At 38.8% G+C, this 17857-nt stretch overlaps 1 protein-coding gene across 1 annotated transcript in view; it reads left to right on the forward strand.

Moving 5' to 3' along the window:
• The window catches only part of THO1 (nuclear matrix protein-like protein), a 46242-nt gene extending 28648 nt beyond the window's left edge, over positions 1-17594 (forward strand). Inside the window, exons 13-21 of the mRNA XM_089159766.1 lie at positions 1524-1565; positions 2519-2635; positions 2769-2851; positions 7734-7800; positions 13394-13465; positions 13598-13648; positions 14208-14267; positions 14349-14501; positions 16141-17594. Coding sequence (XP_089015892.1) covers positions 1524-1565; positions 2519-2635; positions 2769-2851; positions 7734-7800; positions 13394-13465; positions 13598-13648; positions 14208-14267; positions 14349-14501; positions 16141-16398 — 903 coding nt within the window. The 3' untranslated portion in view covers positions 16399-17594. The remainder of the gene's footprint in view (positions 1-1523; positions 1566-2518; positions 2636-2768; positions 2852-7733; positions 7801-13393; positions 13466-13597; positions 13649-14207; positions 14268-14348; positions 14502-16140) is intronic.
• The last annotated feature ends 263 nt before the right edge of the window (positions 17595-17857 follow it).

Consider the following 17857-nt stretch of genomic DNA (forward strand, 5'->3'; position numbering starts at 1 on the left):
AGAGGCTGTTTCAATACCTTGACCTCATTTATTTCTAAGAGTTTGGTTTTGATTTGCTTCTCTCGCTCACCCTCTTTTTTATGAATTTCAATTTAGCAGCATTACCTGTATAGACTTGTGTCTGGATTCAGTTCTGGGTTAGTTCTTCTTGAGGAAGGTGAATAAATATTTTATGCTGTATATTGGTAAATGAGTGTACATGGAAGTTTTTGAAAATATTTTCTCTGACAACGTGATATGTTAATAGTTCTGTCAAATTTCAAAGGTTGAAATGGGTAACCAATCCACTGAGTTGCAAATTTAGTTTTTGGTCCTCATTCAACTTGCTAACTGAAATGAGATCTTTGGATTGGTCAGTTCTTAACTTTTTTAAGTCCATTTGCGTAAAGGACGATAGTTCCTTAAGCTTCAATGACTGATTGAGTTTCCCCCGCCCCCTTAATTAACAAGTTAAGATAGTATAGTACAACTAAATTCCCAAGAACAGGGAACACTGTATGCTATCTCCCTCTGGCTCTTTTTTTTTTTTTTTTTTGTAAAGGAATTAAAAAGAAACTTTTTACACTAATACAGCTGTTTCTGTGGGTGGTACTTACATAATCATGTTCTTTTACTGTTCCACACGTACCTTTTAAACACCTTTGATGCCTTGCCTTTTCTTGTCTCTAAAAACAATAAGGTCGATAGGCCAAAGCTGCCCAAGGAACTCTGTCACAATAAAATGACCAACATACAGCAACTGTCCACCTACTCATCCCCAATCATCTGCAACATAGTTTCCAAACCTACTCCTTCATTAGAAAGAGAACTCTCTTGCCCAATGAGAGCCGTAGTCCTATAGACAAGAGACGAAAGATACTGTGAACTCCCCAGCAGGGGACTGAAGCCACTGCATAACTTGACGAATCTTCTGCCACTATCATGTCTTTCCAGCCATTATCAAAACTGATCTCCAAAGCACTGAATGACTGCCCTAAATTTCACCTGAGGATGCCTTTATGCCGGTGGTAACAGAGAAGGTCATCATGCCCACATCTTCATGGTTCCTAGATGCCAAATTGCTGTCTCCAAATGTCCAGCATCTTGTTTGGTTATGCTGGCCTTTCTTTCATCAATCATATTGCAAAAGCTGCAAGAAGCTTTGCATTTCGAAAATTTATATCAAGGTTTAAAATGTATTAAATATCTATGCCATTGATCTGTAAGAAGCTGCAAGAAGATGCCATTTTTTTTATAAATAAAATCTTTGAATGGAGTAGTTTCACGTTATCCATGATGTTTATTTCTAAATTTATAACTGAACATAATAAAACTCAATTAGAAGTGAGGCTCTGGTTGGTGGGTGCATTTTAATTAGAACCTATTTCCTGTATTTTATTCACACAATCCTTTGTTCATCACTTTGCGAGAAATATCCAATTTAGATTTTTATTGTTGGTTGATTCGTTGGTCTAATACTTGGTATGCATTCAATGCATAAATTTCGATTAAATAGATGAAGCAATTGTATTTATCTGATTCAGGCACCAGGGAAGAATGATAAGGAAGGACCATCTGAAAGCATGGTTAGTGTTTATTTTATTACAATTTCTATGTCTCTGTATGTAATTTTAGGTCATACTCATGCATCACTTCTAAATGCCCATGGAAAAATCTAGTTTGCTTCCTTTTTTCCCTGTTCTAGTGTTTGGTATTCTTCCATGTATATCTATGCATTAATATCGCCATAGAATCTTCCATTAAGGGGTTTTGGACATTAATATTATCACAATAAACACCAGGGGGTCTCTTTACATCTCACACTTTATTTATCTGCATCTATCTAAATAATGTTGCAATTAGTCTAAGGAAATTTGGGCAGTGGTTCTTCATGTCTACAATTGCCTGTACTGCTGATTAATTCTCAAGTGTAATGATTTAAGGGTATTGTGGTGTCAATGAGCTTCCATTTTCTGAGGTGTGGGATTTTTTCTAGAATATAGACCTGCCTGAACCAGATCCTTAGTTTTAAAATGAGGTCGAAATTTCTGTGAATTCTTTTTGAATTTGTTGATTTCAATTAGTCACCAAAGTTTTTTTTTGGTTCCATGTCTCGTAGTTCTTTTGGAGATTTGTCTACAATTAGTTAAAATTAGGATAAATTCCTGGTAAGTCGTCAGCTGTCAGTAGAGAGTATGGGATGCATGCCTACTGTGCTTCCCATGATACTAATGGGTGGGTTGAATTCTTAGGAGACTCTATTGTTGTCTTTTCTTGATTCTGTTGGAGGGCTGTTGTGCCTGTGCTGTCCCTTAGTTTATTGGTACAAAAAATATATTTTTCTATAATTATTGAACTTCTTGGAAACTCTTTTATTGTGGAAAGAAATAGTAAATGATATAACATAGTATGACATAGGAAATGAACAGTCTAATTTGATTGTTTTTAAGGTTTGTTGAGCTTTAGTATTTGTGACGTGGACTAATGTGCCTGAGATCAATCTACATACTGTTAATTTATCAGTTATTTATGATTTCAGAAAGAAGAAATTAAGTCTTGTGAAGAACGGGTAAGGAAGCTTCTTGAGGTCATCCCACCCAAAGGAAAGGAGTTTCTTCAGTGCATTGAGCATATATTGGAAAGGGAAAAGAATTGGGTGAGGATTCGTCACTTTCTCATACATATTATTTCCTCCTATTCCTGGCTGTTTGCTGTTTCTTTTGACATGTATTATTGGGAAATTGGAAAATGGTTGCTGAGTCTATTGCTGGACTCTTATTTACTTGTAGGTTTGGTGGAAACGTGATGGTTGTCCCCCATTTGAAAAGCAACCAGTAGAAAAGAAAACAAGTCAAGATGGAGTGAAAAAACGGTGAGACATTGCATCAGTTTGTTGCTGTGTGAAGTCATTATTTATGATAGGATTGCCCATACAAAGAATTTTATATTGTTTTTTTAAGAATATTTGTAGTATCTATTCAAGTAGGAACAAATTGACAAAAGGAGAATAGATAGGCTGATTCAGCATTGATATCTGAGAATTTAAATGATCCTCTATAGTTTCCACTTGGAGAGAGCTTTGGTCTAAAGATTTACTTTCAAGATAAAAATAATTTAGAAGACTTTTAGGTTATGCATCAGGCAACACACATGTTGGAAAGATGGAATTGAGGGTCAGAATATGATTTATTTTGCTTGGCTTCTGCAGTATATTTAAGGATTTAGGTTTTCCGATGTGACAAACAGAAAAGAACGTATGAGAAAATTAGAAACCATGAATGCAAATGTGTTCAATAACATCTATCAACCGCAGTGCCTATCCATGGGGAAATGTGTTATTGTTGTCAACATAGTCAAAGGTCTCCTAACTTAATGCCTGGATTGCTGAGGTTTAAGTGTGTCTTTTGAGAGGAACAGCCAAAGTTTCAGGAAAATTGGAAGTGTGTCAACCTGCCTGGATGTGACATCAACATTGTTCTGTGTGCTTGATTTGATGTCGGCATAGTGTTGAACAGATAACATCTCACAATGTGAAGTGCTAATGTCAAACTAAATATTCATCATATTCTTTGCTAGGCAATTGACTTTGACTTAGTATTGTATGTTGAATGTGGCTTCTCATGTGATATTGTGTTTTGAAGTGATTTAATTGGGTGGGTGATGCAGAATTGGCAACATATACAAGGAAGAGAAAAGCCCAATGGTCAAGCCCATCAAACCCTAAGGATATGATCCAAAACAGCCCATGGCTTGCATGGGCTAGGACTGTTTTAGTGGGTTAAAATTAGCCCACATATGTTGAACTTTATAGTCTAGACCTAAGCCCAAGTTTAGATTTTAAAAAGTCAATAAAAGGGGCTGTGTTTGAAAATAAAAGAACTCATTGTCAAAGGAGTTTTCCTTTGTCAAAGAGGTAGGTAGTAGTTGAGTTATTAATAGGTAGGTGGTGTTAGCTAGTGGTTGGATGTTACCATTAGTGTTTATGTCTCTTTAGAATACTATATAAAGAGACTTATGTAAGAGGTGAAGAGACAACTTGTGAAATCAAATCAAATTGCTTGCTAGCATTCCTCCTCTTGGAGAACCCTTGTGTTTGATCAAGGTAGATTGGTGTTCGATCCAATCGAACCACCTTGCGGTGAGAAGCCCGGGTGTTATATGTTACTTTGTTGTTCTTATTGTTCTCTTAATTCTCTTATATTGTTCCATCCATTCTTCTTTATAGCATATTGTTGTTTTGAAAACCTAGTTAGTCCTTGTTCTTAAACCAATATCCTTGTTCTACCACTTCGGTTTTCAGCCTTCCATTATATCTGAATTTTATCTATCTTAAGTCTATCAAATTTGAAGTTGATTCCTTGTGAAAGGTCCTATTTGGCTACTGTTTTGATCATTCAAATACAGTACTACATTAGTGGGTTCATTTAAAAAAGTATAAGAGATACCCACAGAGGAAAACAAGAGGAAGTCCAAAACGAGAGAATCCCTAGAAGACTACCTTGATGGTTTCCATTGTAACTATGTTGATCACAAAGAGAAGGTTCTATCTGTCCTTTAGTGAGGACATCATGGGTTGAGAAGAAAGAAGCAAAGCTATCCTACAAACCTTGGTTTTGTGAAGAAGACACGACAAAAGTTCCTTGTGCGCCTTTTAAGTATTTAGGAGAAGCTTGAGAGTGGGAGAAGAGGACTTCAACATTGATTATGTGGTTTTCAAATATTGCATTTTCTGGATTGTATGTGGGTAATATTATAGGCTAGGTGTTTGTGAAAAATCCAGTTGATGTTTTGGCCTTAATGTCGGCATTTGCTCATGAAAATTGAATTTACATATTTATCTGTTCAAAACAATTTACATATTTATTGCATCTAGTGGATGCTTGATAGGGGAGTTGGTGCTGGTGATCTTTTTGGTGGGTGCCACTAAATTTTGTGCTGTGCATTATATCTTGGCAAGGTTTGACTGTGGTCCAGGTGGCCATTTGCACTGTCGATTTAGCCAGGCTGCTGAATTGCTCATATCTTGTGTTGTTATTGTCTCTTTTGGTTTCCTTTGTTTTGCCTGTGGTGTGGTTGGTGTCTGGATGGTTGTGTGAATATGTGGAAGACTCAGCATCACGAAGCATTTATAGTCTCATCCTCTTTGTCTGCCATGATTCACTCCCCTCCAATGGGCCTCTACAAAATCATGTATATACTGATGTTTATGACACTTGCATCATATCTGTGAGTTCCACTAATTCAGATACCCCCAACTTAAACACTACTGAGGGTATTTTTATTTTGGTAAATTTCAAAGATATCCATAAGACCTTATTGATGATTGAACTAATGCCAGTCTACCTTTGTTAAACTATCACAAAGCATAGAAGAAACAAGGAACGACACAGAACTTGCTGAAAATATGGGAGAGGAACAGATGGAAAAGTTAGTAACCCATCCATTTTAGGTGGGAAATTACCCCAGTCCATTTACATATTTAGCAAGAGATTTCTATACTAGACTGCCCCACATGCTTTTCGCTTCCATTAGATATTTAGAGAGAGATTTCTATGCTGGACTCTGCCCCCACATGTGTTTGCTTCCATTTTATATTTAGAGAGAAGTTCCTATAGTGGACTGCTCCACATGCTTTTTGTTCTGGTAGCTGTAGTATTGGTGTGTAGTCGTGTAGATAGGAATGGGATGGTAAGTGCGTTAGAAAAAATCATGTCCCCACAGAGAAGGTGGGCCGATCAAAAAACAGGAAGTGTCTTTGAAGGTCACATCAGCACTATTAAAGTGTTTCTGCATAACCTAAGACCTGTGTCCTTTCTGAGTACAAGAGTAACCCAGAAAAAAAATCACTTAGGAAGTAGAATAAGGAGCTAACTTATCACCTGGGGAATTTCAACCGTGGACAAAACACAAACCACCCATAAACCAAGGAGGCAAGGTGAATGCTGGCAAACCAGGAAACAAAACAGAAAGAGGAGACTTATCTCCCAGTAAAGGGGATGGGATATGAGTAATCAAAAACCTTCAGTGAGGATTGCATCATACCAAAGTTGCTTGTTAACATGCACATGGAACATCTGGCAGGGGCTGCTTCAAGTAAGTGTCATTTTCCCATTTGCTTTGCCGTTTTATTGTGGACTATAAGAAAAAATGGTGTGATGAATAATACCATAAGTAGCACAAAAGGGGGGGGGGGAATGCATCTTGAACATATTCCAAAGCATTATCAATACTGAAAACTTCAATGCGAATATTAAATTGAGTGTCTCATTATTAAATTCTTGAAATATACATAGAACGATCCTTTATGAAGTACAAACATGTAAGATGAGAATGATTGTCAGTGAAAGTTACATGATACTGAAAATACTAACCCTAATAAGCATAACTAGAACAGGATGAAACAGACTAAAATTCCAATAGAACCTAACAAGTTCAAACTGGTCAAAACTTTGTATTTGCTGGTCTAACCTATCAAAATTTCTGAAATATTGTTGAAACTGGTTAAATGAGTCGAAACCTGTTGAAAATTTGAAATTAGGTTTTTCCTTTTGAAGCTACTGTATGGTTTCCTCTTGGTTACCTGCTAAACCGAGATATCTCAGTTGAAACTGCAGATCTTGACTGAAATTTTGAAATTAGGTTTTTCTTTTAAAGCTATCGTATGGTTTCCTCTTTTTTACCTGCTAAACTGAGATATCTCAGTTGAAACTGCAGATCGTGACTGAGATTTACTTGCATCTTTGGGTATACCCACTTAAATTGGTAACTTAGTCAAAAACTTCCTACATCAGTCACCTCCACTTTGATAGAATTTCTCTCAAGTTCATAGAGTTTTACTGTTGAGTTGACCATACAGCAATCATCACTTCCATTGTAATTAACAGTTGACACTAACAGACTCCACACCCTCATGAGTCTCCTATGCAATCAACAGATTGCCCATGAGTCTCCTATGCAACCAACAGATTGCCCCTCAAGTATGGTTGGTTTGGAGTGATCTTTCATTTTCAGAGACTCTTGGATGATCTTGTTATACTTCTCAAGTATATATTAGTTCTCTTCCACAATGCTTGGCATCATTATCATTAATCATATTGCCAACACCTTCATGGCAATTTTTGCTATTTGATATTGACTGCATTGAAGAAGCTGTCAACTCTGAAAAAGTGTCATATATAGCAAAGACAATCTTATATCACATTGTCACCTGATCAAGTGCAACCCTTCCTGAAGAATCCCAATTGTATGGCTCAAGAGGCTTGCTACAAGGCAGCTGTATCTTCTCCACCACAACCTTCACCATAATAAGTTCATTGTTTTAGAGGTGGTCTTTTACTTCGTTGTTCAGTTATTCAATGATGTTCATGCCTCTTGGACATAGCTATGGGCACAAATTTCAAGGATGCCTGGAGTTACCAAACCTGTAGCAAATTTTTTAGAGTTCTTTAGGCACACAGTTGTTATTTTGATCAAACTGGGTATCAGTGGACATTAAGTTCCATGTGCTGATTGTTGGCTTTAGTTATTAAGCTTGCATTGTACGAACTTTTGGAGACTTGGATGATCTCCAGCTAATGTTTAAAACTGTGTTATCTAATTTCCTTGTTCTAATTGCTGTCTATAATTTGAACCCAGAAGTGTCTTTTCACTTAAGTGTTTTTGCTTACAATAAAAGAATATCTGTTGTTGTCTTTTTGTTTGTATCCAATCAGATTATTATTTTTTCTTAGACTGCATACTTTTCTTCTCTGTAGGAGGCCGCGGTGGAGGCTGGGAAATAAAGAACTCTCTCAGTTATGGAAGTGGGCAGATCAGAATCCTGTATACTTCATGTGCTTTCTGGTTCTTTATAGGCAAGATATCTAGTTTGCATGTGTATGTCTGTACATGTTAATCAACAACAACCCAACCCCCAAACCAAGCCAACAAACAAACAACAAAAGGGGAGGTGGAAGGGTGGTGGGGAATGAATGTTTGAAGCAATATTTAGCATTGTGAAATAGAAAAACAATCATTACCTGAATTATGTGCTCAGGAGACTTATGAGCATTCTATCAGTGGTCAGATACAAAGATTTCATGCTTAAATCTACGATGGTAAGATTAGCATAAACGTTTGGTAGTTTCTTCTCCTTACCATCCAATCATGGTAAAGACTGTCCACTTCTTTGCCCTTTCCTTTGCTATGTCAAACTAGAAGCTTAAAAGCATAAAATGGATTCTAGTAATGTTGGTTTGGAGGAACCACTTGACAACATATATTGACGAGCATGTAAGGACTGAAAGAAATTGATGTGAAGTTCTGGAGCTATCTCAAGAGAGGGCGAAGAGCCAAAATAGGGCCAGCTGTTTGCTGCCCAACACCCTATGGCCTAGCGGGAAGTCCAAACTATATGAAGGGCATTTTGGTCATTTGGGCACTCCTAATCAGGCCTAGTTGGGGTTTGTTAGTAGGAGTCTGAAGCTAACTTTGTTTAGGTATTTAAATTAGTCCTTGTTTAGTTAATGGAAGAGTCCTAGTCTAGTTAGGAGAGGTCAAGTTGGAGTCTTCTCTTAAATTGGATTCCTTCTTAAGTTGGAAGTCATTTTGTGTCTGTAATTTATTTCAGTTAGGAGTTCTCTTTAGATAGAATTCTTTATTCGTTTAGCTTTCCGATTTGGGACCTTGTAGGAATCCTTCAATGTAAGGCTATAAAGATAGCCCAACACATGTAATTAAAACAGTTTTTAATCTTAAATAAAAGTCGATTGAATGTGAATTGAGTGGAGATTTGGAGGGTTTCCAAGGGATGAAACCTGTGTCAGCTTTGTGCTTCCTAATTTTCTGCAATTCTTCAACCTTCTCTCTTCTGCAGGATGTAAACATTCCCCATCTTTGCCCCAACCATCCCCTTCTCTCTCCCCAGGTCGAAACCTTAACTTCGGCTCTCTCTCTCTCTCTCTCTCTCTCTCTCTCTCTCTCTCTCTCTCTCTCTCTCTCTCTCTCTCTCTCTCTCTCGTGTGTGTGTGTGTGTCAGCATCACTCCCTCCCCCAAACCCTTAATTTCATTACTCTCAAACCCCTCACTCAAATCCCACCCCCTTTTGGATTCACACACCCTCCCCTAGGCCCTAGCCTTTGACCCTAACCCTAATCACCCACCCAAAACCCTAAAATCTGACCTCCCTCTCCTTTCCCCAAAACTCTGGTTTCTGGATCTCCTCCCAAAGCCCATGACCAAAATTTCTCCTTTCAGGTCTACCTTCCCGTCCCTCCCACTAGCACTCAACCCAAAAATTAACCCTAGCCCACCCCCTGAAACCCTAGTTTTCCTAAATATCCTTACCTTTGGAATTGAACCTGAAATTGAAATTCACCATAATCAGATTTAATTCTTTAACTTTGTACTCTAAAACTTTCTAGCCTGAAACCCCATGCACCCCCCCACCCCATCAACCCCCCAAAACTTCCATTAAATCTGAGGAAACCCTAGCTGCAGGGTTTAGGCTTCCAAAAAAACCCTAGCGACAGGGTCTTGAGAAGCCCCCAATAGATTGCCGATTTCATATAATTCATCCTGGTTGTTGGCCCTCAATTTGGGGGTTACGCCAGAAATGTTTGTCAATTTTTTGGAGGGAGGAACCTGCAAAACCAGTAGAGAAATTGGTGCAGCCTTGGGAGGGCAGTTCAAGCAAGGCAGCAATACACCATGTTACTCAAAAACAGAACCAAGTATGCCTATACTTGGACAGCACTTTGGGCATTATTGGAGGGGAATGGGGTTGTTGTGTCTATTTGATATGTGTCTTTAGGGTTAGGGTTGATAAAGTAAATGCTAGGACTGATCTCAATTTGGGAGTGTTTGGACAACTCCTAAATATTAGAAGTCTGTTGTAGGAATATTTAGGAATCTAAGGTCAATGGCTTTCTAGGGCTCAGATGCTGAGGCTTGGATAGAATGATTGGTGTAAGTTGCTGAAGGCATCCTGTAGAAATCAATCAATTCTAGTGGTGGCCTGGTGGGAAGTGAGGTTTCTATTAGAGCAACACTTTGGCAAGATGAAATGCAGGTTTAATGGTTGCCAGTGGAAGAACAGGTCTCAGACAGTCAGACCTGTGGATTGCTGCCTGCCTGAGTACTCTTCTGTGGAGCACTTGCTTGGCCAACAGGAGAGAGTTGCTCAGCAGCTTTAAAGGTCCCAGACCTGGTTGATAATGGAGTCCTACTCAAACCCTCTTGACTCTCCCAAAGAGGAAAAATGGCAGCTTCTTCTGCTTTGAAATAATTCAAATTTTGCTCAAATCAAAAGCCTAACTTCTTATTCATCCACAAGGGGCTTCAGATAAAAGGCTAACAGTGAATCCTATTTGGACTGAAAAATGGAAATAAAATACTTCTACATAGGGAAATGAAAGAGTCCTATTGACTCTTAAACCCCCAAAACCCCCATCCCCCCCCCCCAAAAAAAAAAAAAAAAAAAAAAAAAAAAAACCACTAGTTGACCATAAGTAACTTTGAAGAATAATTCTAAAACAATTAAAAAACTTTCCTTGTGTGGAATTCTATTAAAAAAAGCCCTAAATTATACTAATTTTAAGGGAAAAGACAATCCTGCCCAAACTTAAATTGGACCCAGACTTAACACAACTTGAACCAATGGTCTTGTCCAACCAACATAAAAGACTTAAAATAAGACCTAAAACAAACCAAGTATGGAAAATTTTCTTACTCAACCAATGAACCCTTCTTTTAGGTCCATGAAGTTGCCCTATTACAAGGTAAACCGGCCAATGAAGGCCCAACCATTGATTTACCAATCCTAGGACTTCTTCTAAGGAAAGAAATCCTCTTCACTGCCAGATCTATATCAGAAATAGAAGATGGACAAGTAGAAAATTTTCTACCAAAAAAAGAAAAAAAATAAGAAGAAGAAGAAGAAAGTTTTTTCTTTTTTTCTTTTTCGGGGGGGGGGTTGTGGAGTTAGTTTCGGCTGTCTGTTTTTCTTATTTCCAAGTTCTTGCCTAGAACTTCGCATGGGTTTTGACCATTGTCAAAATTTATATGCAGTGTTTTTAGGGATTTAGGTCATCTCCTTTTGAAATTTCAGTCTGGAAACCCTTTTGCTACATGGGAATCCTCCTTCCTCTGTTTTTCTTATTGTTTTTTTGTTTTCATTTTCTTATTCCCTTGCTCGTCTGATTAGGGGAGGGGCATGATTTGACAATCAAGGGAATTGGGAAAGAAGACTGTTCTCTTATGTAAAAGGTGATGTAACCAGGGCTCTCCCCCCCCCCCCCCCCCCCCCAAAAAAAAAAAAAAAAGGCCCAAAAATCCAGACCCAAAGAAGCTTCCCAAATCTGGCTGAATTACCCCTAGGTTGCGTTTGTTTGCAAAGGTGGGGTGGGAAAAAAAAACATGTGGGCCCCATATGTAGTGGGGTGAGGGAGAAGGAAAGGAAAGGATGTGTGGAAAAGTGTTAATTGTGGGTCCCACATTTTACTTTTCCACAAAGTCACACACATTTTGTGGGATTTTGAAAAGGTTTGGGGTGAGAAAGTTGGGTTGCCAACTCACCAGACAAGTTTCCTTAATTTAAGGAAACTTGTCTTTAACTTTCCCACCCCCAAGCAACCAAACAATATGCACTTTTAAGATTTAAAGGAAAAGTTTGTTTTTTTCAAGAATTTCCCCACCCCACCTTTATTCCAGCAAACAAACGCAACCTAAAGGGTGTTTTGGTCATTACCTTAATCCAAGGGTCATGGATCTACTTTTCGTTTTTTGTTTGAGTCAATAGTTGTTTTAAGTTATGTTGAGTTATTTAGTTGTGGATAAGATAAGATTCCTTATCCAAAGGGATCTTTTAGAGTTTGTTTCTATTTAGAAGTTAGTTAGTTAAGCCTCTTATCTCTTGGAGTTGGTTATTTCTGAAAATTGAGTCCATATTTAGTAAGAATTTGTTAACTTAAATTCCAAGTTAGAGGTTGTTGGATCCTTATTAAATAGAGAAATCCCAAGTTGAGTCAAAGTGTCTTGTAATTGGCTATAAATAGCCTCTTTTGTTTCTGAATAGAGCAAGTTGGATTATTTGAGTAAATCAGAGGCTTTGGCCGTTGGGAAGGAAACCCTTACGGCCTGGGCTGGAGAGTATTTCTAAACTTTAGAAATTCCAGCAAACGTCTTCATCTTCAAGTATTCAAGCATCTAATCACAGCATTCAACCAGCAGCCTTCACCCCTTCTCAGCAGCCCCAGGTAGCTACAGACCTTTCCCCACCCCTTCCCTCTCCTGTGCAACTGTCCCCAATCACCTTTCCCTGCTGCCGCATCATTCCAGCAGCTCCCGCACACCCCACATGTCCTGGAAACCCCTCCGCTTGCTGTTTCAGGCCTTTAGGAACCCTTCCCACCCTCGCCCCTTCCCCAACCTGACCAGTCCCTACAAGTTTCCTAGAACCTCTCCATCCCCATCCAGTTCTTGGTTTGAATGAAAATAGGAAACCAGAAATATTTCAGAATTTCCTGCACTTATAGATTCTGAAAACAATAATTTCTGCTACCAATGAGACCCTATTAGTGCTGGCTCCTGTCAAAGAAGATCCTGAAGATCTAATCTAGACCCCGGGTTACATTAAAAGTGTCTGCTGAAGTCTTTCTCTGCAAATTTTTGGGAGACAAGGACTGGACTCGCTCCTTACCTTTGGCAATTGTGGTTGGGAGTTGATGTCTGCATCATCCTTGGTAAAATCAAGTTCATCGTGATGACATTCATTAACCACTCCTCCATAGTTCTTATCAGATAACCCCAATTTTGGTTTCATAGTACATCCCAATGGGGGGTCTACTATATTTGTTCAATTTACCCCTTTCAACTTGGATACCATGAGGCAGGCCTTAGAAAGTTTTAACATAAGAGGGAGGGATTCATAGATCATCCAGACGTAGAGCGCGTAGCACTTTGAACCCAAATACATTACCCACAATCGAAGTAACATGTTCGTAATAGAACCTACTTCAAAAAGGTCTGAAGGATAAGCTACATAAGCAATAAATTTTCTTCTCTTCTCCAGCAACGGGCTCAATGTGGTAGCATTGTCCTTTGTAACGATCAAGGCTGGTAAAACGATGGTCCACACAGTTGTCCATGTACCAGTCAAAGATTTGGTTGCACAAATGGCCTACATGAAGCCACATCTTCAGGCTGCAGTCCAAGTTTTTACATTTGCTCCAACTAATGGCCCCTAAGACCTTCTCCTATGTCTGACCAATGTCAAGCATGTGCTCTTCAACAATTATATTGATCGAATGAGCTTGATTTCAGTTGTGCTTTCATCTTGTTAACTGTATTGCGGTTCTTTTGCACCTAAAACCAGTTTGGTTCCTAGATATTCTTTTGCATGCTCATGCTTTGGTTTTTTTTTCCTGGCAAATCCAGAATGCTTTGACTGATCCACAACGTGTACGTACCCCATCTGTAATGGAGTACTGGAAGCCAATGGCTGACGATGTAAGTAACATGTAGCCCTTCATGAAGTTGGTAATGGCATATTAGCTTTAAAATCGTCTCCTTTTTTCTTTGTCCTCAGGGTCTTGTAATATCTGTTATCTCAATGAGAGTTCTGCTGTCTAAAAATTGCAGATGGATGTGTCAGCTGGAATAGAAGCGGAGTATCACCATAAAAACAACCGGGTCAGAATCTTTTCTTTCTCAATTTTAAATTGCATGAGTGAAGTTATCATTTAATGAAAATTTTGATCCACTACAGTATAGATGATATTGGCCTGCCAATGATAATGCATTGTGATAGTCGTACAAACTTCTGGGTAGTAGGGGCAGGCCTTGGTGCGTGATAGTCATACAAACTTCTGGGTAGTAGGGGCAGGCCTTGGTGCGTGATAGTCGTACAAACTTCTGGGTAGTAGGGGCAGGCCTTGGTGCAGTGGTCGGTGGATCATAGTTGTAGCTTGATGTCAAGGCTTGAAACAGTCCCTCAGCAATAAATGTTGGGGGTAAGGGTACATAGAAAAATTGCAAAAAAAAAAAAAAACAAACAAACAAACAGAGAAGAAAAGGACTCTGGTTGTGTGAGAGCCTTTGGCACTGGGTTCACTCTTTACAAACTTCTGGGTAGTGCCTGCACCTTGGCAACTGCGTCATACAAACTTCTTTTTGGTGTCTGCTTTTGTTTCATTTTAATGTAATAATGCGTATTTGTACCATTTAAAATGGATCATCTTTTGAGTTACAGGTCTACTGCTGGAAGGGCCTCCGGTTTTCGGCTCGTCAAGACTTGGAAGGATTCTCGAGAGTATGATTTATTTTGTGAATGAGACTAATTATGAATGAATAGTTTTCATCATTACTGAGGCTGAAATGCTAACCGATGCAGTTTACTGAATATGGTATCGAAGGGGTTGTGCCTCCCGAACTTCTACCTTTGGAAGTCCGCTCCAAATATCATGCTAAGCCTAGTGAGAGATCAAAACGTGCTAAGAAGGAAGAAGAAGCAAAAGGTGCTACTCAGCAAGTGGAAGAGCACCAGGTATGTTCAGCAGGGCATGGGACTCTTTAGGTGCTTGTGATGAAATCATCTTAGTTATTATGGAAGGACAAATTACTGCCGAACATGCTAGTTTATCACCTACTGATTTTCAAACTGTCTACTAGTGTTCCTTCTGAGCATTTAGATTTTCTATAAACTTAGAGGCGGTCCCTTATAACACCTAGATTTGGGAACGGTACAAGTCAGGTACCACAATGTCTGAAGCCATGTGCACTGGATGTTCCCTTCCTAGTAGGGCAGGCCTCCGCCCAATGCAACGAGTCAGGTACTGCATATGTACTCTTAACTACGAGTGTTGGACATGGGCGTGCCTCCTGCTTTATGTGTCCAGTTAATGCAGCCAACAACTAGTGAGTATTGCCAGGTGTGAACAAAGTGGGAAATTGCCTACAGTTGCCTATGTACTGAGAAACAGTGTTCTCCTTTCATCCTCGGTATTATACAAGTTTTCCCCTTCAAACTGCATATTCTTGCCTGGGAGGCTATCATCCTTGATCTTCTCCCAACTATACCAAGAAATGTGAGGTAGTCTTTTTTTGGGTTCGCTGTGGGGGAAGGGAACTTCACGTTCCTGTGGATTGATATTGGAGTAGGAGAAGCAAAGTTGATTTTCCTTCCTATTCCCTTTGGGTATTTACATGATTCTCTACACAGGTGCCATTTTATTAGAATGACATTTCAAACATACCCAGTGCATGAGGCTTCCACTACTTTTTGCATCTAGAAAGTCATAATTATGCAGCCTTACTCCTGCTTTTGTAGATGCTGGTTCTCGACTCAATCCCATGACCACTTGGTCACAATAACCTTTCTTTTTTTATTTGGATACAACACTGATTGTCTTAACCAGGCCAGCCCTTCCCAGAAAAACCCTGGATGGTCACTCTGTTGAACATGAAGTGCAAAATATTGCCAATGGCTTCTTGTGAAGCCGATTCCATTGCTCATGGCAGCTCCATTTCTCAACTAAAAAAAGTACAAAATATTGCCCCCAGCAAGAATCAGTGGTTAGACCTTACTCAGAGGGGAGAAAAAACCCTCCTTTCGAAAACAACCCCCCCCCCCCCCAAAAAAAAAAATAATAAATAAAATAGAATTATTATTTCGTTCACCTTTCTTTCTATTCCTTTGATGTCTCTCTAATTTTCTATTTGGCTTCCCTATATCCCTGTGATTATTCCTTCTACACCTTCCTCATGACTCCTTTTCTCTCTGTCAAATTTTAACTCAATCAAAGCATATAATTCATAATATCATTCTTCAAAAGTAAAGTAACAGGGAGAAAATATTTCAAAATATATATATATATATATATATATATATATTTAAGCATTAGCATTTGGTTTTGTCTTAGGATATAGGTGGCTAGTGGGGATGTTTGATGAATTTCTGGGATAGTAACTGTTGATATAGTGGCCTGACTCATAATTTAGACACAGCAAGTCTTCTAGGATTCTTCTTTTCCCCATAGACAGGTTTACAAGGAATGTCTAGCCCTTTCTGGTTGATTTCCAATGTGATTTTTTCTTTTAGTTTACCTGATTAAAAGATACACCTATATTAACTTCTCCAAAGATTTAAGCACTCATTTTTTTATCCATTCTGTTGGTCTTCCAAGAATACAACTCCTGTGACTGAAAATGAAAATGGAGTAAATGCTGACCTGGAGGACTCAGTAGCACCAAATGAGACTGATGCCTCAGTCAATATCTCGGAGAGTGGAGCTCCAACACCTGATGAGAATCAGAAGCAGAGCCCTGATACAGAGATGGGTAAGGAAGCAGGACAGTCAGAAGTGGAAGGTGAAGTGGAAGTAGAGGCAGGGATGATAGATGGTGAGACGGATGCAGAGGGTGAACCAGATCCAGCCAGCTAAAGAATTACCAGCTCTTCCCTTCAAGTGAGCTGAGTGAGCGAGTGAAAATTGCCGAAAGAATCAGGAATTCAATCCTAGCATGCTTAAAAAAGAAGTAATACTTTGTACAACCCCCATCACTCACTTGGTTGCACCGGACAAGATCTGCTCCTGTGTGCTAGCATTGGTGGCACATTCATGTCCAGAAATGAAATTTTTCCATACATCCACCAAGAGTATGTTTTATGTTCTGCTTAGAAGCAACCGTTCCTGCTGAGTACAGTATTTTCATGGAGGTACTAAAAGTTAATAGCATAAAGCATGTATGGTCCTTGTTAAAGTTCTTTTGTGACTGGGTGCAAGCTTTCTAGCAAGTACTGCCTTTGGACTAAACATTTTTACACAGTGAAGCTAGGTGCTGGTTCCAGTAGAGTTGGAGGATGAATTTTTTTCTGTTCAGTTTTTCCTGAGCGTATGTATTTGTTTAGTTAACATACTTTTATCACTGAAGGTATGTTGGTGGCCATTCCCACTATATGACGGGAAGTTTTGCCTTTCCTAATTGTTTCATACATGCAGATAAACTTCTCAAGGGTGTCAATGGTTTGGTTTTGATTTTCAAATATCTGGCAGTGTTCCAATGGAGATTGGGAACCTTGTAAGCTTAGAAGGCTTGGCTCTATCTGATAACTTATTTGAAGGTAGTATTCCAACTTCAATTGGGAGACTTCAAATGCTTCAGAAACTCCTTTTATATGGAGACAGATTCACAGGACCAATTCCTTCTATTCATGGAAACTTGACACTCTTGATTAAGTTCTATCTAGGAGACAATTTATTGCAAGGAAAAATACCTTCTGGTCTTGGAAAATGAAACGTTTGTTATGGTTGACCCTTTCCAATGATAAATAGTCTCAATAGTATCATCTCCAAAGAGATGTTTGGTATTCACCTGCTGATAGAGTTAAACTTGAGTGAGAATTCTTTCTTTGGTTATCTACCTCCACTTTGAAATTCTAGATGTCTCTAGAAATGCATTGTGAGGAGAAATCCTTAATACTCTTGGTGCTTGTACAAGTCTAGACCAGCTTTTTATGCACGGTAACTCATTTCAAGGACCTATCCCACTCTCTCTGAAGATTTAGATTTTTCACACTATAACTTCTCTAGGTCTATTTCTAGGTCTATTTCAAAGTATTTGAGTACATTTGAGGTTTTAGAAAGCTTCTAGGTCTATTTCTAGGTCTATTTCAAAGTATTTGAGTACATTTGAGGTTTTAGAAAGCTTAAGCTTATCATTCAATCTCTTGGAATCACTTGGAGGGTGAGGTACCAAGAGATGGAGTCTTTTAAAGTTCGAGTGCAATTTTAATCATTGAAAACAATAAGCTTTGGGGAAACATGCGAAACTCAAAAGTCAAAAGAGAATCGTAAGTCTCATGTTCTCAAGCAGATTGTCATCATCTGTAGTTGTGGTGTT

Source organism: Hakea prostrata, chromosome 6 (genome assembly GCF_041222555.1).
Source record: "Hakea prostrata isolate BN-2017 chromosome 6, UWA_Hpros_2, whole genome shotgun sequence".
NCBI lineage: Eukaryota > Viridiplantae > Streptophyta > Magnoliopsida > Proteales > Proteaceae > Hakea > Hakea prostrata.